At 51.3% G+C, this 21,719-nt stretch overlaps 2 protein-coding genes across 5 annotated transcripts; both read left to right on the forward strand.

Annotated features, from left to right (window-relative positions):
- Positions 1–3,284: 3,284 nt before the first annotated feature.
- Positions 3,285–4,511, forward strand: S1PR4 (sphingosine-1-phosphate receptor 4). Its single transcript, XM_041416606.1, has one exon. The coding sequence runs from the start codon at positions 3,285–3,287 to the stop codon at positions 4,488–4,490; it is 1,206 nt and encodes a 401-aa protein (XP_041272540.1). The 3' UTR covers positions 4,491–4,511.
- A 1,584-nt stretch (positions 4,512–6,095) lies between these two features.
- Positions 6,096–20,131, forward strand: NCLN (nicalin). 4 transcript variants are annotated; one of them, XM_041415653.1, is made up of 16 exons: positions 6,096–6,351; positions 10,428–10,618; positions 10,828–10,972; positions 11,587–11,681; positions 11,910–11,990; positions 12,155–12,258; positions 12,531–12,619; positions 12,766–12,905; positions 13,269–13,447; positions 13,649–13,736; positions 13,822–13,860; positions 13,962–14,125; positions 14,722–14,775; positions 14,867–14,945; positions 16,150–16,247; positions 17,589–20,131. In XM_041415653.1, exons 1-15 carry the CDS (start codon positions 6,171–6,173, stop codon positions 16,207–16,209), a joined length of 1,689 nt encoding a protein of 562 aa, XP_041271587.1. In that variant the 5' UTR covers positions 6,096–6,170; the 3' UTR covers positions 16,210–16,247; positions 17,589–20,131. The 4 variants fall into 4 exon arrangements, with proteins under 4 accessions (XP_041271587.1, XP_041271596.1, XP_041271579.1 ...); XM_041415662.1 differs by having other exon boundaries at positions 18,714–20,131; XM_041415645.1 differs by having other exon boundaries at positions 16,150–20,131.
- Positions 20,132–21,719: the final 1,588 nt, after the last annotated feature.

The raw sequence follows: 21,719 nt of genomic DNA on the forward strand, positions 1-21,719 counted from the left end.
GGCACAACAACTGTGCCTGGGATGGTTTTTGAGCACTGTGAAAAGTCAGATCTGCAGGGTTTGGGTCAGCCCAGGTCAGAGAGGCCTTCCTGGCTCTTCGTGGCTCCTCTGGGGCCAAAGCATCCTGCCAGCCTGGGGACTGGGATGTGGGAAGTGCTGCTCTGCAGAAGAGACCAAAGCGGGGAAGTGCAACCACTCAACTGCCAGGAGTGATCAGTCATTTTTAAACCAAGCCTGCTCCACCCTTCCTGGAGCAGAAAAACACCTGCAAGTGGATGCCTTGGGGCCATGCAGAGGGGACAGGAGGGGTGCATGAGCAGGGAGAGATGTGGGACAGAGATGGAGATGCCTGATGTCCACGAGCCAGCCTGGGGGCTGCCTGACACAGCTCTCCACAGAGCTGAACCCATGTTTTGGTTTTTTAAATCATAATATCTGAAAGCACAGGCTTTAATCAGGACTGTGCAGCAGCACAGCAGGAAAACCTCAAGAGGAATCATCGATATTTTATCTTGTGTTTGTAACTTGCTGTCTTTGCCCTGTGGCTGGAAACCCTCCTGGGAGCAGCAGCCCCAGGACAGGAGGGACAGGCCATGGGCACAGGGAGCTGAGCTGCTCTCCTGCTCCTCTCTGACTGCTGACAAGTTCCTCTCTCTGAGGTCAAGGCATTTTGGCCTTCCTGTTGACCTCTGGAGGGTTCCAGGGCTTCTCTGCTGAGGAGCCTCATCTCATTATCCATCAATACCTGCTTTAGGCGTGGAGCTGGAGCAGGTCCACAGGGCTTCAGGTGTCCCTCGTGTGTCCCCTGGCCCTTCCCAGCGCAGCAGTCAGGGCCACCAGGCAGCTTCAGGCAGATTGTGGCTCTGATCTGAAGGAAGAGGTGAGAAACCTTGCAGGAGGGGGTGTCCCTCCCCTGCCCTGCCCCTCTTGGCTTCAGAGCAAGAACATCTGAACTGGGAACAGCAGAGGAGAAGGGCCAAGATCCAGCTCAGGCTGGGACTGTGCAGAGGGCAACGGGGACAAGACAGAGCAGGAACTTCTTCATATGGGGGCTCAGACACCATTAGCCCACAGTCATGGATGTGTTCGTGGAAGGGGCATTTTTTAGGAAGATCCTTCAATGTTTTGCTGGTCCAGAGAACCTGAACACCAAGGGTGAGGGAGTCAAGCTGTCCCAGCAGCTCATCTGCCTCAAGCCCTCCTGCCCTCAAAAGAGTTTGCCTGCCCCATCCTCTCCACAGATCTCTCAGGAACCTCTGAGACTCCTCACACACTGCCAGTCTTGGAGAAGCTACTTAGAGCCCCTGACAAGGCAAGTTTCTCCATCCTCTGATCTTTCAGGAACATTCCACTGTTGGACAATACCCTTTTCCTGACCCAGAGATAACCCAGACCCAGATCCAGAGACCCAGAACTTTCTATCAAGCCCTAAAAACCTCTCTACAGATCCATTTCCCAAAATCAAGCCCTAAAATCTCTCTACAAATCCATTTCCCACATTCCACCAGCTCCGTCCTGAGCAGACACGTGAGCTGGAGGTTCCCCCTGAGGCAAGAGCACAGCTCACAGGGGTGATGTGCCAGGGTCACCCTGACCCTTTGGATTCCAGGGGTCTGGAGAGGGTTTGGGAGCGAGCTCCTGGTGCTGAACATGCAGCCCTGCGCTCGTGGCCCTTCCTTCCTGCTGATTTCCGCTCCTTCAATCTCGGGTCATCTGCTGACCTTATCACTGTGAGTTTCTTTCCACACTGCTGATAGAAAAGGCCAAAACCCCAGCTGAAAGGGTGAAGGTGGAGGATGGAGCCCTCAGCTTTTGGTGAGAGCCACTCGTGCTTGCACCTGGCTTCCTGCAGGAACATCCTTTGCATTTTCCTCCTGTCTGTGCTGCCATCCGGGCTGGGATCAACCCATGCAGGGATGGATGGGCTCCCTGGACAGCTCCCTGCTGAGGGGAGAGCTCGCTGCTCTTTGCTCTCAGCCTGGGTCATCTCCATGGCTTCCTGGCAGTCTGCAGGGAGAGCCCAGGGGCAGCAGGGCACAGCTTCTGCTGAGATCCTGAGTTAAAAGGGGCCCTGCTTTTCTTTCATCTCAGCCACTCTGCAGCTGATTTGGGTGGGGTCCACCCTGCACAGAAATGTGGTTGATGTTGTAACTTCCCCTTTTTTCACTTTGATAGGTAGAAGCCTCACTTATTTTGCACAAGGAGCTGTCCCCACTACCTGCACCGTGCTGGGCCTCAGACAAGGAGCTGGAGAGCACTGCTGAACCTCCCTCGGGCAGCAAGAGCCCCTCAAAAGCCATGACAGGTGAGTCCTAAGGCAAATTCCCAGCCACAGTTGGGAATAGCACATTCCAAGGCTCTCCTGTTGAGTTTTGCCAACATAAGGAATTAGGCCAATGCTGGAAATCAACATTTCAGCCATGCTCTGGTTCCTTGGTTCTGGTCTCAGTACCTTGTGCCTCCTCAAAAGTGAGAAGCAGCAGCTTTTTGCCTCCTTCCCTGCCTGTGGGAGGATCCTGACCCATCTCCAGCAGGTGCTTGGTGAGTTGAAGGTGTAGCAGGAGTGTCAGGGCACGTGCTCAGCTTGGAGAAGCTGGTTTCCTTTGGAGTGGAGGGGCTGAGGCTCAGCTGCAGCCCCACAGGTGCCAGGAGCTGCTGCACAGACAGGATGGATGTGTCTGGATGTGTTCTGAGAGAGTGACAGCACAGATCTTCCTCCTGAAGAAGGAAGAGGGATGATCTGGGCATGGCACAGGGCAGCAGTGGCTCTCTGCCAGGCTCAGGGGTGAGCTGAGTAGCACAGCAAGCAAAGCACTTTGTGTCTCAAGCTCTCTGGGTGCTTTCACCAGCACTTGGATCTGTTCAGCCCCCCAGACCCCACCCATCAAGGTGTTGCCCTTTTTGACACAGCCTGCTCCAACCCTGGCATGTTTCTTCTTTCATGTCACACCTTCACAACCACAGCAAAGCTGAGAATAACCAGACCCTTACCAAGAAATGATGACAGCTGTTAGAAGAGATGTCAATATTGTCAGTCACAACAGGAAACTTTATTAAACAACAGGAAGCCCATGCTTATGGGTGGACTTACAAAACACCTCACCCTCCTCTCCCCTTGCTCTTTCAGTGCTGCAGAGCTGGCAGACAGGGCTCTGACTCTCACCTCCACTGAGCAGAGCTGGGTTCAGCTTCACAGCTGCTCCAGCCCTCAGACAGAGGGTCTGCTGTGCACCTGACCCCTTCCTGCATCGAGCATCCCCTGACTGCTGCCCCAGGCTCAGAAGATGGCTGCTCCAGTGCTGGGCTGGCTGGTGAATCACTCCCTCCTCCTTCCCCTGGACTCTGCTCAGCTGCTGGGGACAAAATCCTCCTGCCTGCAGCTGGCCGCCACGAGGAACGTGAACATCATCCTGCAGCACTACAACTTCTCGGGCAAGCTCACCGCCCGGCACTCCGGCGACGAGGGCATGGGGCTGCTCCGCACGGCCTTCGCCATCATCAGCTGCCTCATCATCCTGGAGAACCTGCTGGTGCTGCTGGCCGTGCTGCGCTGCCTGCGGGGCCGGCGCTGGGTCTACTCCTGCATCGCCAGCATCACCCTCAGCGACCTGCTGGCGGGCATCGCCTACCTCTGCAACCTCTGCCTGTCGGGCAGCAAGACCTTCCAGCTGTCCCCGCAGCTCTGGTTCCTGAGGGAGGGCATCCTCTTCATCGCCTTGGCCGCCTCCATCTTCAGCCTGCTGGTGACGGCCGTGGAGCGCTACAGTGCCATGGTGAGGCCCATCGCGGAGAACGAGGCCAGCAAGACCCTGCGCCTGCGCGGCCTCATCGTGGCCTGCTGGCTGCTGGCCCTCGTCATCGGCCTGCTGCCGCTGCTGGGCTGGAACTGCCTCTGTGATTTCCAGGCCTGCTCCGTGCTCCTGCCTCTCTACTCCAAGGATTACATCCTCTTCTCCGTGGTTATGTTCAGCATCATCCTCCTGGGTATCATCGGGCTCTACATCTCCATCTTCCACCTGGTGCAGGCCAGCTCCAGGCAAAGCTGCTCCCGGCACGGCCGCCGGCGCTCCCTGCGCTTGCTGAAGACGGTGCTGATGATCCTGGGGGCCTTCATCCTCTGCTGGAGCCCACTGTTTGTCCTGCTGCTCTTCGATGTGTTCTGCAACACCGGGGCCTGCAGCCACCTGCACAGCCTGGACTGGACCCTGGCTCTGGCCCTGCTCAACTCGGGCGTCAATCCCGTCATTTACTCCCTGCGCAGCGTGGAGGTTCGCCGTGCCGTGGGGAGCCTGCTGTGCTGCTGCTGTGTCAGGGCTGGGCTCTGCAGGCCCGGCAGCTGCGTGGCCATCTCGGACATCAACTCTGGCTCCTCCACGGAGAGTTCCCTGCGCTGCCGGGACAGCTTCCGCGGCTCCGTGGCCTGGAACGCTCGGCCCAGGGCGCCTCTGTCCAGCAACTCCAGCATGATGAGCAATCTGCCCAGTCTGTGAGGGGCCACGGGGAGGGCAAGAGGTGCCAGACAGCCCCCAGGACCTCATGGTGCTGCTGCTGGCCTGGCAGGACTGCAGCAAGGCCGGCCAGTTGTGAGCTGGACCAGGACTTGCAGCCCAGGGACAGGAATTGCTCCTAGGCTGGGAGTGAAAGACACAGGCACATTTTGGGATTGGTGCTCTGCTGGGACAGCTGCAGTGCTCAGGTTCTCTATGTGCTTTGGGTGTGCAGAGGTGTTGTAGCTGCCCACCTGAGGGTGTTTTGCCCCAGGCCATGCTGGCAAATAGGGTGGATTTTCCCAACCAGGTGGCCCTTCCAAGCCTTTGGAATCCTTTTGGACCTTCTGTGATGGGCACAGCTGCTGGGAAGGAATGCAAGCTTGATGTTCTGCCCAGCCTGAGGATGGCAGAGGGCTGCAGCCACAGCCCAGACTCTCCCCAGGGTGCAGAGGCTGGGCACTGAGCCAGGGCAAATGCTGTGACCGTGGTCAGAGCTGCAGTGACAGGGCTGGCACTGGCATGGGCAGAAGGAGACTGGGGAGCGTGGTGCCATCCTGGGCCTGAGGACACAGCCAGCTTGTGCCTCAGATCCCTGCTCTTCTGTTCTCCCATGTAGGGAATCACCAGAGCAGCACCCAAATGCCTCCTCTCACCGTGCCAGAAGGCCACAAAAGCACTGGGGACTCACATAAATCCTGCTGGCCCAGCCCCTCTGCGAGAGCTGAGTGTGCAGCCCATTTGTTTTGCAATAAATCAAGGTGATCAGAAAGCCTGGGGTTGATTTCCTTAGATTTTTTCCTCTGGAGGCCAGGTACTGCCTGGGGGATGTTTTTGTAGTCTGGGAACAGCTGGAGCTGCCCTCCTGTTCTCGGGACAGGGGGATTGCCCTGCTCAGGGGGCAGCAGGAGCCTCCTGCCTGGTCCTGTTCATCCCATCCTGTCCTGTCCTGTCCCATTAATCCCATCCTGCTCCATCCTGTTCATCCCATCCTGTCCCATCCCACCCCATGAATCCTGTCCTATCCCATCCCATGAATCCTGTCCTATCCCATCCCATGGATCCCACCCCATGGATCCCATCCCACCCCATGGATCCCATCCCATGGATCCTATCCCATCCCGTCCCATGGATCCCATCCCATGGATCCCATCCCATGGATCCCATCCCATGGATCCTATCCCATCCCGTCCCATGGATCCCATCCCATGGATCCCACCCCATGGATCCCATCCCATGGATCCTATCCCATCCCGTCCCATGGATCCCATCCCATGGATCCCATCCCATTCCAAGGATCCCACCCCATCCCATGGAACCCATCCCATCCCATGGATCCCATCCCAAGGATCCCATCCCACCCTATGGATCCCATCCCATGGATCCCATCCCATTCCAAGGATCCCACCCCATCCCATGGAACCCATCCCATCCCATGGATCCCACCCCACGCCATGGATCCCATCCCATGGATCCCATCCCATCCGCTGGGGGGCGCCCGGAGCTCCGTGAGGAGCGCGCCCCCTGCAGGCCAAGGCGGGGCCGTACCGCGGCCAGCATGGTGTGCCGCGACTACAATTCCCAGCGCCCCTCGCGGCGGCGAGCGAACTACGGGTCCCGGCGTGCCGCGCGGGGCGCGCCGTGCGTGCCGAGCAGGCCGCAGTGCGGGCCGGGGCCGCGGCGATGCTGGAGGAGGCGGGCGAGGTGCTGGAGTCGGTGCTCAAGGCCTCGTGCCTCCCGCTCAGCGTTCTGCTCTTCGTGCCCGCCGTGCTCCTGCTCCTGGGGCCGCCCCCCGCCGCCGAGGCGGCGCATGAGTTCACGGTCTACCGCATGCAGCAGTATGAGCTGGGCGGGCAGCCCTACGGTGAGGAACTGCACGGCCCGGCCGGGCTCGGTGCTGTCGGCAGCGGCTCCTTCAGGGGTGGTGGGGCCTGGGGAGGGAGCCCCGAGCCCGGGGAGCAGCCCAGGGCAGGCCGTGAAGCCGCGGGCGGCCCGTGGAGGGCGGCCCGGCCTAGGGGAGGGCTCGGGTGGGCTCGGGGGGCTCTGGGAGGCGGCAGCAGCCGGGCCCGGGGCCAGGCCCAGCCCCGGGGCAGGCCGCAGGAGGGCCCCGGCGGGCCGGGTTTCACTGCCCAGGCTCAGCACGAGCGGGAGAGGGGCCGGCAGCTCCATCGTGGTGACCTAGAGGTAGCCAAGGAGCCCTGGGTGTGGGCTGGGGGCTCTGGGTCCTGGGGGACTGCTGCATCCCTTCCCCGTCCTGGTAACCTCGGTTGTGGGCTCAGCTTTGCCCTTCTGCCTTTGACTCCTTTATCGACTGGTTGATTCCTCTTTGCTCCTCATCCTCTTCATCCTCAGCTCTGTGTTGCTCCAGTGGCTCCATTTCAGAGCCCGTCCTTCCCCTGTGTTAGAACTGACCTTTACTTCCTCTGTTCTCTCACTTGCAGCCTGCTGATTGTGCAACACCTTTCTCTGGGTCAGAGACACACCCTGTTCTGCAAGTCCTTGAGGTGTTGCAGCCCTCAGCCTCCTCCCCGGTGTGCCCACAAACCCAGAATCAAAGGTTGTTTCTGGGTCTTCTGCAGTGATTTTATTCCAGGCCAGGGCATGTGTTCTGTCTGTGGGTGACTCTTCCTATAGAGCTAACAATGAACAGCCTCACGTTTAATTTGTGCTGTCCGTGAGACACCATCTCTCATTCTTTCAGATCTTCATAAGTTCAAATATGTAAGATATGAAATGCAGCTGTGCCTGTGTACTTCTTAAACGCTTCACTCTTCTGCTGGCTTCTAAATAAATGAAATTCGTTCTGGGTTCTCCCATCACAGTTTCTCAGAAGGTGTCCACATCTTGAGGGCTCTCTTGCTGACAGCCTCAGGAGCTCCAGGGCAGGCCCTGCATGGGGGTAGGACTCTCTCTTTGCTCAGGTGCTGGGAGCTGTTTGTTGACAGGCTTAGCAGGGATGTGGTTCAGCTCACAATTTTGTGACCTCTTGAAAAGCCAGGTGTTATTTTTTTAAGATGCTTCCAGTTAACTTTTTCTGCTGTTTCTTTTCCTGGAGCCTTTTAGCTCGGTGGGCTGTGTGTTTCCTTTGTTCCTTCCTGGGACAGGAAGGGTACTGCTGCTGTTCCTGTTCCTTGTGTGTTCTGAGATGTCCTTCAGGATAAAGCTGCATTTCAGAGCAGTCTGAGTTGGAAGGGACCCACAAGAAGCACAGAGTCCAACTCTCAAAGGGAATGACCCACAGAGAGATCAAACCCATAACCCTGGTGTTATTAGCATCATGCTCTGACCAACTGAGCTGATTTGTTGTTCCAGCTCTTGTATTATTTTCCAAAAATACCCAGTAACAGGTTGCTGCTCAGCCTCTTCTTGCAGAGGGAAGATTTTTTTTGTCAGTATCACTCACAGAGCAATTTAAGAACAAGCTTGGTCTTCCTCTAATGCTGATAGAATGAGAATTCTTTAGTTTGTAAACGAGTGATTCCTAACCAGTTCTCTGTAGAGAAGCTACAGAGAATCAACCTGTCAGGAAAATACTGTTGTGTGTGCTCTGCTTGGATGTCAGAGAGAGCAGAACTTCAGGTGCACACGTTGCTGTGTTTATACACATTCCTTTGGGAATGGTGGAGGGATTATCCCCATTTTGAATTGTTTTTCTCTGGTTGGACTGGGAATGCTGTTAGTGTTTGTTTGTTTAGGGTCAGAGGTCTGTGGGGAGAGTTCCCATTGTGCCTGGCCTCTGGTTCTGGGTGTGTGGCCCTCACTGATAGTATGCAGGGGAAATGCAGTTTTTTCTTGTTTAGGTGTTTCTGTGACCTTTGACAAGACCAAACTAATGTTAGAGTTAAGCTAAGCCAGGTTTAAATCCAGTTCTTAGCAGTGCTCCTGTTTGACAGGGGCTGGAGCACCTTGTCTGTCCCTGTGTGGGGACCCAGAATGGTGAGCTCTCCAGTGGAGGTGCCAGAGTTATAGAAAAATAAATTGAATTATAAATTGTAGGGTGGATTTGACCCTCTCTATTTGCAGAAGATGTCCTTTTGGCCCTCCCTTGGGGAATGCAGGAGCTTCTGGCAAGCCTGCTGTGCTCCCAGGGGATTGCATTTCCACGTGGGGGATTTGATCTGCTGGAACTGAGAGCAGGAGAGGGCGAGCCCTCAGGAGCAGCCTGCTCCTCTGTAACTCTGCCAGCTCCAGAACCTTCCTTGGGGCTGAGTGAGAGCAGTCCTTGGGGTGACATGGGCCAGTCTGGTGTCCTTGGGGTGACATGGGCCAGTCTGGTGTCCTTTCATCAGGGGCTTCTGCAGCTTGATCCTCCAGCTGGGGGAGGCTCTGGAGAGCCAGGCTGTGTCCAGGTGTGTTTTTATTAGGTGCAGGTGAGCAGACAGGTAACCTGTGTGTTGTGTTGAGGAGGAAGACTGGAAGGTGAGGCTGTGGGGTGTGGAACAAGCGGTCTGGCAGGGTGTAGAAATGGAAAGTGAGGCTATGGCGTGTGGAACAAGGGGTCTGGCAGAATTTAGACTGGAAGGCGAGGCTGTGGGGTGTGGAACAAGCGGTCTGGCAGGGTGTAGAAATGGAAAGTGAGGCTATGGCGTGTGGAACAAGGGGTCTGGCAGAATTTAGACTGGAAGGCGAGGCTGTGGGGTGTGGAACAAGCGGTCTGGCAGGGTGTAGAAATGGAAAGTGAGGCTATGGCGTGTGGAACAAGGGGTCTGGCAGAATTTAGACTGGAAGGCGAGGCTGTGGGGTGTGGAACAAGCGGTCTGGCAGGGTGTAGAAATGGAAAGTGAGGCTATGGCGTGTGGAACAAGGGGTCTGGCAGAATTTAGACTGGAAGGCGAGGCTGTGGGGTGTGGAACAAGCGGTCTGGCAGGGTGTAGAAATGGAAAGTGAGGCTATGGCGTGTGGAACAAGGGGTCTGGCAGAATTTAGACTGGAAGGCGAGGCTGTGGGGTGTGGAACAAGCGGTCTGGCAGGGTGTAGAAATGGAAAGTGAGGCTATGGCGTGTGGAACAAGGGGTCTGGCAGAATTTAGACTGGAAGGCGAGGCTGTGGGGTGTGGAACAAGCGGTCTGGCAGGGTGTAGAAATGGAAAGTGAGGCTATGGCGTGTGGAACAAGGGGTCTGGCAGAATTTAGACTGGAAGGCGAGGCTGTGGGGTGTGGAACAAGCGGTCTGGCAGGGTGTAGAAATGGAAAGTGAGGCTATGGCGTGTGGAACAAGGGGTCTGGCAGAATTTAGACTGGAAGGCGAGGCTGTGGGGTGTGGAACAAGCGGTCTGGCAGGGTGTAGAAATGGAAAGTGAGGCTATGGCGTGTGGAACAAGGGGTCTGGCAGAATTTAGACTGGAAGGTGAGGCTGTGGGGTGTGGAACAAGGCGAGTCTGGCAGGATGTAGAAATGGAAAGTGAGGCTTTGGGGTGTGGAACAAGGGGTCTGGCAGAATTTAGACTGGAAGGTGAGGCTGTGGGGCGTGGAACAAGGGGTCTGGCAGGATTTAGACTGGAAGGTGAGGTTGTGGGGTATGGAACAAGGGGTCTGGCAGGATTTAGACTGGAAGATGAGGCTGTGGGGGGTGGAACAAGGGGTCTGGCAGGATTTAGACTGGAAGATGAGGCTGTGGGGGGTGGAACAAGGGGTCTGGCAGGATTTAGACTGGAAGATGAGGCTGTGGGGGGTGGAACAAGGGGTCTGGCAGGATTTAGACTGGAAGGTGAGGCTGTGAGGCATGGAACAAGGGGTCTGGCAGGATGTGGCTGCACAGGAAAACCCGCAGGCCTCTGCTCCCTCTCGGACGAGGACGAAGAGGCGAACTCAGCCTTCTGCAGCTTCTGGCCTCTCTGCAGCCCATCAGACTGTCCCCAGGAGCGTTGTGAGCAGGAGGCAGGCTGAGCAAGGGGGATGGGGTGCAGTGCCTTAGCAGCCCTCCTGCTTTCCCTGCTGGCAGGCACCAGGAGCGCCGTGCTGAACACGGAGGCGCGCACCGTGGAAGCGGACGTGCTGAGCCGCCGCTGCGTCATGATGAGGCTGGTGGACTTCTCCTACGAGCAGTACCAGAAGGCTCTGCGCCAGTCAGCCGGGGCTGTGGTGATCATCCTGCCACGATCCATCTCCTCTGTCCCCCAGGATGTCGTGAGGGTAAACAGAAAAGTTTTCTTTCCCTTCCCGTGGGAGGTGCATTGGAGAAAAGCTTGGTTGCTGAAGGGCTGGAAGATTCTGTTGTAATGCACAATAAATTGTATTTTAATTCTAAAACTTCTCTCTCTGCTTTGGTTGTTGATTTTTTTTTTTTTTGACACCTCTCGTGTTCAGCAGATGCTAAGTTTGTGTCTCGCTTAAATCTTCAGCAATTCATGGAGATAGAGCCAGAAATGCTTGCTATGGAAACCATTGTGCCAGTCTACTTCGCAGTGGAGGATGAGGAGCTGCTGTCTATCTATGAACAAACACGGGCTGCTTCTGCATCACAGGGTTCTGCCTCTGCTGCAGAAGGTGAGTTTTAACAAGGAGGAAAAAGTTTTGAGGAAGACAGGCCTGTTGCCACCTCTGGGAGGAGTCTGCTGTGTCATCTGCACCATGAACCAGTGTTCTGTCGCCTTTGTGTTTATTCTGTCTTTGTCAAAGTGTTTAGAGATTCAGTGGAAGAAAAGCACAGTATAAGAAAGCATTACTTGACTATATTTGGACATACAGTTGCAGGAAGTTCTCAGCTTCACACTGTTTCAAGTAAGGTAGAAATCAAAACTAGGTTAAATCAACATTGAAAATGTTAAGTGATGATGGTGTGTTGGTGGAAGCTGAAGCTTTTTGTCTGACCACAAGTCAGTTTCATGCTTCCATGTAAATAATATGACTGACTTATTGACCTGCTGCTTATGACTAATTTTAGTACTGCTCAGGAAAAGTTTTTGACCAGCCAAAATACTGGGATTTTAGGACAGAATGAAAAAGCACCAAGATTCTGTGTCATTGCATAAACACCAGTGACAAGTGAGAGGGCTTAAATGGTTTAAAGCTGGTCTCTCAAAGCTCAGTTAGCAGGGGAAAGGAAGGGAGGAAACTTCCCCAGGTGTACAATGTGGGGTTTTTTGGTGTTTTTGTTTCAGTTCTGCTGCACACAGCAACTGCCAATGGCTTCCAGATGGTGACCAGTGGGGCTCAAAGCAAAGCTATCAATGACTGGCTCATCCCCAGTGTGGAGGTGAGTTGTGTATGGATTCAGCCTGGCAGCATTGATGAGGTGACTTCTTTTATTGGGACTTTATCAGACATTTGGTCTGACAGGGCAAGTCAGGGGAGTCTCAGCCAGGTATCTGAAGTCCTCACAACTGAGGCCATAGCAGATTCAGCAGGAATGTAGAAGTCAGGCTGTCCTTGTACAGGCACACAAGAGGTGATGAGGAGTGACACTGCTCTCTTTCCTTTTCAGGGAAGGCTGACAGGGCTGGGTGGAGAAGACCTGCCCACTGTTGTGATAGTTGCCCACTATGATTCCTTTGGAGTGGCTCCAGTGAGTATTCTTTTCTTGCAGCTCTCTGTTCCTTTTCCCTCTGCCCATGTGTCTTGGCATTAAGGCTGTGGGGCAGTTACAAATGGAGCACAGTGCTGTGCTGTTCTAATAGCTGAGAGTCAGGGTAGTTTGTCACCTTGTGTCTGTCCCACCTCATCCTGCAGTGGCTGTCCCATGGGGCTGACTCCAATGGCAGTGGAATCTCAGTGCTGCTGGAACTGGCCAGGCTGTTCTCTCGGCTCTACACCTACAGAAGGACCCATGCTGGGTGAGGAACTGCTCTGTTTGGGGTTAGATGTGTGTAGCTGACACGTGGAGGGGATGATGTGGGAAGCAGATTCCATCCTCAAGCACTGGGAGCTCCCCACTTTCAATTTGTCCTGCCATTGCCTGAGTATGTGCCATGTGGGAAGTGTTAATGGACAGTTTGCCTTGGATGTCAGGTGCAAGTGGTTGTGATTTCACCACACCTCCAGGGCTGAGTGCAGGAATTCTTGGAGTGCAGCATGCTAACCCTTTTCTGGCTTCTTTGATGGGCAGGTATAACTTGCTGTTCTTTGCATCTGGAGGTGGCAAGTTTAATTATCAAGGAACTAAGCGGTGGCTGGAGGATAATTTGGACCACACTGGTGAGTAAGGGGCTGGTTGTGTTAAAAGTCTATAATTAATTGTCAGCTCTCCTGTGAGAATCTTCTTCTGTCAGCCTTCCTTTTTTAGGGGGGTGGAAATCCCAGCACAAGATGTAGCAATAAAGGTTTGGATTTTTCTGTTCCAGATTCCAGCCTTCTGCAGGACAATGTAGCATTTGTTCTCTGCCTTGACACTCTGGGCAGAGGCAATAGCCTTCATCTTCATGTCTCAAAGCCTCCCAAGGAGGGCACCCTGCAGCATGCATTTCTGAGAGAACTGGAGATGGTAAGGAAAAGCTTTTTAGGTTTGTGGGAACTTGGGACTTACTATACAGCTCTCCATGAGAGGAAGGAAGATGTGAAGAAAGGGTGTGCTATTGAAATAATTCATATATTGTTTAGAATCACTTGATTTGAAGTGCATACAAATCCTCATGCCACAGTCCCAAGTGAAGCAGACTAGATCTGCAAATGCTACCCTGTACAGACATTAAAACAGCTCTTTTTGACCTGAAAATCCAGCTTTAATAATGTCAATAACTGCACCTCACGTTCTGGAGCGCACAGAAATGGGTGTAGGCAGACAGGGCAGTGCAGGGTGGGACTCTGCAGCGGGCAGCACCCCTGAATGGCCTCCCCTTGTCTTCAGGTTGTTGCCAGCCAGTTCCCAGAGGTGAAGTTCTCCATGGTGCACAAGAAGATCAACCTGGCAGAGGACATGCTGGCGTGGGAGCACGAGCGCTTCGCCATCCGGCGCTTGCCGGCGTTCACCATCTCACACCTGGAGAGCCACCGGGACAGCCTGCGCAACAGCATCATGGACAGGAGGTGAGGGGCCCTGGGCAGGCAGGGCTGGGCTTCAAATCCAGCCCAGAAACCTGCCCTCACAACTGCTCGTGGTGTTCTCATGGTCAGGGCACAGGTGACAGACGGTGGGAGTTGGGCTCTGGATTCAGGCTCAGTGAAAAGGGGTTGTTTCTGGAGGAAGGTGATGCCGTTGCAAGTCCATGATCTTCTCTTTTGTTTTAGGGCACGAATAGACACTAAAGCACTGACCAGGAATACTCAGATCATTGCTGAGGCTTTGACAAGGGTCATCTACAATCTAACAGAAAAGGTAAGAGGTGCCCACCATGCAGTGCTGGCCAGACTTGTCCTGCCCAGCCAAGCTCAAAAATAACCTTTTTCATTTTCTGTTGCAGGGAGCACCTGCAGATATGCAGATCTTCACAGATCAGATGGTAAGTGCAGTACATTCTTTTTGTAACCTGTGGAACCTAGAGTCTGGGAGAGAGCTCTGATGTGTGCTTGACTCCCTTTCTCTGGTGGTATTTTTCTGCAGGAAATCCAGCAGGAGCAACTGGAGTCAGTGATGGACTGGCTGAGCAGTCAGCCCAGGGCTGCCCAGCTGATTGATAAGGACAGCACCTTCCTCAACACCTTAGAATATTATATGGGACGTTACCTGAAGGATGTCAAGCAGCACCACGTGAAGGCAGACAAAAGGTAAGAAAAGATGTGAAAGAACCAGCCAGGGCATGCAAACTGGCTTCCCCCTGGACAGAATTTTGTCTCTGAGCTGCAGCTTTCCTGGGTTCTTGACATGCAGCTTTGTTCTTTTCTGCTCTCCTGTCAGTTTTGGTTCACGCTTGGTGTTCTCACAGAGAAAGCTGCTCGTGATTCCTCACAGCACAGGAACAAGGCCCAGCAGCTCCCTCTGTCTGAAAAGCTTGTTTTTAAACTGTTTTGGTTCCACTGTTCCCAGTCTGAGAGCAGGAGAGGGCTAAGTTTTGGTTAATTACAAAAAGGCAGCTTCCATCCTGTTGAACCTGCTCGAGCTGAAGCTGTTTTAGTGAACAGAGGGGAGGAATCTCTGATGTTCAGCCTCTTTGGAGACAGCTGAACACCAGCATGAGTTCTGAATTATGTCCTTGGGCTTCTGATAGTAGGAAAAGAAAGTCCTAATGACTAAAACCAGCTCACAACCAGTGTAGGGGGTGGTCATACTTGCCTGGTTGGATAAACTTGGGAGCAGCTCTGGGCTGTCCTGACTGCAGGGTCAAGAAATGCAACAGAATCTGAAAAATTTCTCCTTTGCACAGGGACCCTGAGTTTGTTTTCTATGACCAGCTGAAGCAGGTGATGAATGCATACAGGTATGGAATTCCCTTGGGCATGCTGGGCTGTTGTCTCACCCCCTGGCAGGACCTGCTGTATCAATTTCATGTGCACTTTTCCTTATTCCAGGGTCAAGCCAGCAATCTTTGACCTGCTCCTGGCTGTCTGTATTGCAGCCTACCTTGGTGTTGCCTATGTTGCAGTGCAGGTAAGAGACACAGATATATTATTTTCCTTATAAAAACAAGTTAGATTCAGGAATTCACACAGTGTCAGCACTAAAGCTGGAACAATAATGCCACTTACCTGTGCTGCAGGCAGTCTCTTGCCATTCTAGTGCAAACCTGTTTTTTAGAGCTGTTTCTTGTACTCAAGGACACGCATAACTCACTTGCTAATGTATTTTGGCTCCAAACTGAAACTTTACAACAAATTTACCTTGTTACCTTGGTAATTTAAAGGTTTGTAGCTTGTACTATTAGGAAATATTTGAACTTGGGATGCAGCTTAGAAATGCATCTTCAGAATTCTGCTTTCTTTTTTCAATGAAGCCAGAAATACATCCTGTGTCCATACCTCTGGAAATGTGATACTCCATGCCTTGGCCAGCCAAATTTAATGTTTTTGTGTCAGTGTTAACCAAGACAGTGTGAGCAAGGCTTTGTTCCTGCCTGGGGTCATGAAGGACATGAATGAAAGGGAAGCTTTTTAGGTCACTCTCAATTTTGACCACTTTGTGTTATTTGTATCTATTATTTGTTTAGGGAAATGATAAGCATTTTAAATGTGTAAGAATATAAGCAAAGGGAAAAACATACTTTGATTTCTATTAGCAATCGTCATTAGTTCTTTTATTTGAATTTGAAATTATTTGAAGCCTGAATCTTGTTACCTGTGTCAAATATCAAATCAAAATACAATCAACCCCAGCAAAATCAAAAGAAGAATTAAGTGAATTTCTAAGTCACTGGGGAAATGGTGAAAGAGAAGATCCAGTTAAAGAATTGTGAATTGCTGGGAATCTCTGTTTGCCTGGTTCATTTTTACCTTCCTGAAACTGCTGGCAGCAGTGTTTCTATAGAGACCAGGAACCTGCATGTGTTGAAATCTGAAGCTTTCTCCTCACCTTCAGAAGGAACAGAATTGCATTAAAAATGAAAACTAAAAAAATCTTTAACACATCTTCACAATGAGGTGATACAGACCTGCACAAACACTTCTGTAAGCCATCATTTTCTGTATAACTTGGCTTCCTTGTCATAATTCCTCATCCATCAAGTCCCACTCCATCTTCAGGATGAGTGGTTGATGCAAACAAGGCTCTGCATTTGCACACTGGTATTGTTTTAAGCCTTCTGCTAAGCTGTGTGTTTAGAACTGTCACAGTTACTTGTTTTCTCTTCTGTTTCCAGCACTTTGGTCTCCTTTACAAGATGATACAGAGATTATCCCTTAAAACCAAGCAGCAGTGAAGCACCAAGTCCCCCCACCCAGCAGCACTGAGCCATCGGTGAGCCCATTGGGAACCTTCTGCCTTCCACTGAACCCTGCTGTTCCTTTTCCTTTGTCTCCTCTCTGCTACTGTATAGAGGGGAGGAAGGCATAAAGAAAATGAAATTTTAACTCTTGTGCACCTTTGAAGTGCTTTTCTTCACCTTCTTCCCCTGACTTGCACCATGTCTGGTTTTCCTTTGCATTTGGGTGAGGGAGAGGCTGAGAGACTTCAGCAATTCCTGCAGTCTGATTTTGGGCAGCTTCTCTGAGTGTCACCCAAAGTCCAGCACCTTCATGGACACTGTCACACAGCCAGCCTGGAAACTGAAACTACAGCCTGACATGGTATCTCTGCCCAGCAAACAAGGACTTGGAGCAGTTGTTTAAAAGAAAAAACCAAAAAGTGCACATGCAAATTAAAGAGAATGCAATTAGCATGTTTCCTTATGGCACCTCTTCCTTGAGTTCACTGCCTGGCTTCAGGGAGTCGTGCTGAGCAAGCAGTGTCTGCAGCAAGCACCTTCTTGCATTTTGTTCAAACTCACCCCCTTTTAGGAGGTGCACTGGGAGTGATCTTGAGTGTTATTACCAGGATGAGGAAAGATTAAGATGGGTTTCTGGCATGAGGGTTCTGCTGGGACAGGTTCTGTCCTGTCTCTCTTGCAGGATGCATTTTGCTGTGTACTTGATTTCTCTGGAGGTTTTTGGTCCTTGAACAGTTCACAGCTGCCACCACTCTGTGCTAAACTCTTGCTTGATTTTTGAGGGGTGTTCCCTACTCCAGCTGCTGCAGGATCATGTTCTGTGCTGCCATGTACTTACACAAGCTGGTTCTGTTTATAACGAGAGAAGAGCAGCTCAGACGTGGAAAATTTATTGAAATACTACAAGCCCTAGGCTAGTTGTAGGTCTAGAAGATAACCCTGAGCACTGTCCTGCCACCCAGCAAGTTTTGAGTCCTTTTCTGTAACCTCTTCTGTGTACATGAGCTCTCTTCACATGCCACAGTGACAGTTTTTTAAAAATTTAAGCTACTACTTGTAATTAAAGCAGCATATCTTACAGAGGCTGAAAAGCTAATTTGAATTGAGGTGGACCTTTTTTCTTTTGAATGCATGGAAAATTTCAGCTGTGGATTCCTGTCTGCACACACCTGCTCTGCACGTGCTTGTCAGAAAAGGGGTTGTTGTGACCAGTCACTGTGCTTTGGATGGGCACCAAAGCACTGATTTCCATCCTCCTTTGTTTATTTTACTGTAATCTGCTTCCTGGAGTAGTACCCTTATCCCATGATTTGTCCTTTCTGCTACTTTAAATATGTAGCAATTTGTTCTTTAAAAGGTCTTGTCTTTTCCAGGAAAGCCTGCTGGTGTCAGTGGCTCACCGTGGTGCCAGCATGGTGCCAAGCACTCCAGAACTATCAGCCACACTGGGAAATCTGCCTTTTCCTCATCTTCTGAGTGCTCATTTGAAATGTGTCTCTCTGCATGCATGAAGTGCTCATGGCACTCCTCTGCCAAATGAATTTATAATGACTGCAGAAGTTGCTGGAGTGGCTGAAAGGCAAGCCTTGATTGTTTTCCACTGGTTTTTATGCTCTGCCCTTAGAGACTGCATCTGCTGTGCCCTGGGGAGCTGCATGCCCTGGGCTGGCTAGGTTTAGAACATGCATGGTACAGTGGCTCTCTGAAGAACTCTGCAGGCTCTGAGTATCTGGGAGTAGTTTGAGTCCTCCAGCTGCAGCATCCATTTCTGGTGTGTTACACTTCAGGAGGTGGTGTTCCCTCCAGTCTAGCAGATTATTTCACCAGTCTTAATCATTAACTCCATTACTTTGCTGAGAAAAATAGGAAAAGAATATTAGCAATGCTGTTGCAGCTTGAGTTGATGTGTGTAAAATTTGGCAGTAGTGGGCAAGAGTGAACAGAACAGACCTGGAGCTTGTTCCTTGCTGTGGAAACTGTCAGCCTTCAGTCTTCCAGATGAGCAGCTCAAAGTTCAGAATCAAAAACTTCCACCCAGTCTGTTTGCAGAGGCTGTAGCACAAAGAAACACCTTAGCTCTGTGTGGTCTCAGCAGTGAACTGTTAACACTCCTGATGCAGTGCCAGAAGCCAGTGGAAACAACCTAAAATAAAGATGGGTAAGATCAATGAGGAGAGTTCATAAACCTGAGGGGCAGTTGGGATGGCACATTGCTCTCTCCCACACAATGGTAGTTTGTCCTGTAATCCTTTTGTGTCTCTCTCCCTGGCTGCCATAAAAAGTAGTTTTTACAACAGATAAAAGAGTTTTTGCTTTTGATCAAAGTGCACGTGCACTGAAACATAAATGCTCAAATCTGAGCTAGTCAAATCCCAACTTCCTCGTAGCTGGAGCAGTGTGGCCATCCTGGGATTGAATTTAAATCCCAACTTCCTCATAGTTGGAGCAGAGTGCCCATCCTGGGATTGAACTTAGTTCCCACATTGTTGTTTCCTTAGGTAAGTCAACAGAGAAGCTTGCAAAGAGCCCCTGGAGCTGATCTGCACTGCAGCATAACTGATCAATTCAGCCACCAACACAAAGGCAGAAATGCAGTGATAAAATAAAAGTTCTCCACAATGTTCCAGAAGAGCTGTGTAGCTGATTCTTATTGCCCTTATTTTTACCTATCCTCTTTTTCTGAGGAGTTTGCCTGGCCTGTAGGGAAGAGCATGGAAAGCATTATATCCACATCCACACAAGTGGCTAGCAGTTGGTACTTCTAGCCAGAAATCCATTTTCTTTGCTATTTATCTGACTTCAGCTGTTGTCCTGGTGCTGTCAGAGTCTGCAGCTCACAAAGAACTGGTTTTCCATCAGGGTTTAACTGAAACTGTTAATTCCTTCTGCCCACTTCCACCTGCATGGACATTATTGGGAATTGTTTGGGAGTAATTTGGATTATTGTAGTTCATCTCCCAGATGAGAGGGGTTGGTTTATTATTGGGAGAGAAGTAATGCTGTGCAATATGAACTCTACTCAGTGCAGAGAAAATCCTGAAGCCAGAATGGAATTAGGTCTCCCACTATCTGTGGCTGAAAGTCACCACAATCTATTTAGACACTCAAAACCACAGCTATACCCAAAATTGCTGTGGGGCTTGGTTTTGAGGGTGTTTTGTTTGTTTTAAATCTCATGCTCTTACATTGTTCATGGCCCAAGCCCAAATCCCAGGCTGCTCCTGCACCCCGTGTTTAAGCTGGGTTTCACATTTCATTTGGTCTTGACTCGCCAATCTGAAATGCTGGGGCTGCTCCTGGATGTCTCAGAAAATTGGGCCTCTGGGTACTTGACTGTAGACTCCTGCTTGCTCACTTTAATCTGTTTAGTTTCTATTTGTAGTTACTGCATAGCAACTCCAAGGTTATAATCTGGAATATTTGCAGCTCAGGAAAATGATTTGATTTATCTAGCAATGTTAACTCAATTATTTATCTCTTGTGTGCCCTGAAGAACAAATGTATATTGAGGTGAATATTTAAAAGCTAATAGAAAATTCAATGCAGTTGATTTACATATTTTAGGACTGTAAATGTAATAATATTTAAGTATTTTAACTTCGGGTTTTTTATTTGTTTGTCCCTTTTTCCCTTGGAAAATAAACCAAGTGAATAGGTTTGATGCATAGATTTGTCAGAGATCTATTTGCTCACAAAAATGGAATCTCCTTGCATTATTTAGAGGAATAGACACCTCTACAAAATGGGAGAAAATCTATGTATTTAAAAGCTTCATCCAGTCTAGTCAAAGTGTAAAATAGTGACAGAAAACATTTACACACTCCAAGCATGATTCCAGCACCTTGAGGTGAGCAAATTCCTGTTTATTCCGAAGGTTTGTGCTCATGTGAAGCAATTAAAGATTCTATGCAAAACAGCTTTGGTACTGTGAAAAACTGCTTACCTCAGCAGCCAGGACTGTGTGCTCATGGAGATTGTTGTCCTTACCCAATGCCTATTTGAACACTAAACTATTTATTCCAATTACAAGCATTGCAAGAGATCTGTTCCCTGGCCATGAGTTTGTCAGAGTCGTGGTCAGAGGTGTGGAGTGGCAGAAGGGGAGAGCTGGATGTGCTCACCCTGATGCTGAGTTCAGCACCAGAATCCTGAGGGCTTCTCCTTGGGAAAGAAACCCTTCCAGCACCAGCAGTGTGTGGGGCTGAGCAGTGTCCCCACGGTGACACAGGGTGGTGACACACGCAGCCCTTTGTCACTATTTAATAAGAAATGACAGAGTCATCAGAAAGCTGAGTGGCATAAGCACATGTCTTTACTTGGAACCACTTCTTTTATACACTGGTTGGTACAGGTGGACCTGACTGGTCATTTAATCAATGCATTTCACCTGACTGAAAATCAGGTATCCTCAAAATACATTTGAGGAACGGCTGAGGGAGCTGGGGGTGCTCAGCCTGGAGAAAAGGAGACTCGGAGGTGCCCTCATCACTCCTGAAAGGTGCCTGTGCTCAGGTGGGGTTGGTCTCTTTCTTCAGGCAGCACTGACAGAACCACAGGACACAGCCTGAAGCTGCACCAAGGGAAATTCAAGTTGCATATTAGGAAAAAGTTTTTCACAGAAAGGGTGAAAAGTTCTCGAATTGCTGCCTGGGGAGGTGGTGCAGTCACCATCCCTGGGTGTGTTTAACAAAGCCTGGATGTGGCACTGGGGGCCAGGGTTTAGTTGAGGTGTTGGGGCTGGGTTGGACTCAATGAGCTTGAAGGTCTCTTCCAACCCAGTGATTCCGTGATTAGCTAATTAACAAGATGCCCATTTATAACCAATCTTATGAGAATAACAAGAGAACAGATATTAGGAAAACAACACCTGCAGGTTGTTTTTAATAATTGGTTATCATTGTTTATCTCCAGCTCCCTAAAGTCTCGCAGGCCCATTCTGGGAAGCCTTACCTGCTTTCCTTGCTCTCTGACCAGGCTGTCACATCCACAGTGCCCGCAGGTCCTGAGGCAACAGGAGCATCTCCCAGTGCCATCCACGGCCTGGCTCTGCCGCTGTTCCCAACTCTGGAAAGGTGTCATCATTGTTCTCTCTACACAGGTCTCCCCTCTACCTCCTCTGCTTGTAACTGCACTTCTGGAGCTGGGGTGCCCAAACTCACAGTGCATTGCTGGGGTGCCCAAACTCACAGTGCATTGCTGGGGTGCCCATGAGCTGGGGTGCCCAAACTCACAGTGCATTGCTGGGGTGCCCATGAGCTGGGGTGCCCAAACTCGCAGCCCTCTGGCGCAGGCGGGGCACGGCGGCCCCGGATGCCGAGCAGGGCTCAGCCCTTGCACGCTGCGGGGCGGGTGTGGGCTCGGCAGCCCCGTTCCAGCTGTTCCAGGGCTCTGCTTCCTTCTCTGCTTCCCTGCCGGCAGCGGGGACACGTGGCTGCCTGTCCGCGGGGCCCTGGGGCTGCTGCTGGGGATGCCGCGGTGCCAGGAGGATGCCAAGGTGCCAGGAG

The sequence above is a fragment of the Onychostruthus taczanowskii genome, unplaced genomic scaffold, assembly GCF_017590055.1.
Source record: "Onychostruthus taczanowskii isolate IOZ18803 unplaced genomic scaffold, ASM1759005v1 scaffold106, whole genome shotgun sequence".
NCBI lineage: Eukaryota > Metazoa > Chordata > Aves > Passeriformes > Passeridae > Onychostruthus > Onychostruthus taczanowskii.

Excerpts from the sequence above, each read along its gene's own strand:
- S1PR4 (XM_041416606.1), top strand. The coding sequence starts at position 3,285 with ATGGCTGCTCCAGTGCTGGGCTGGCTGGTGAATCACTCCCTCCTCCTT.
- NCLN (XM_041415645.1), top strand. The coding sequence starts at position 6,171 with ATGCTGGAGGAGGCGGGCGAGGTGCTGGAGTCGGTGCTCAAGGCCTCG. Across the intron at positions 10,619-10,827 it reads TCCCCCAGGATGTCGTGAGG|CAATTCATGGAGATAGAGCC; the intron begins GTAAACAGAAAA and ends TTAAATCTTCAG. Across the intron at positions 11,682-11,909 it reads GGCTCATCCCCAGTGTGGAG|GGAAGGCTGACAGGGCTGGG; the intron begins GTGAGTTGTGTA and ends TTTCCTTTTCAG.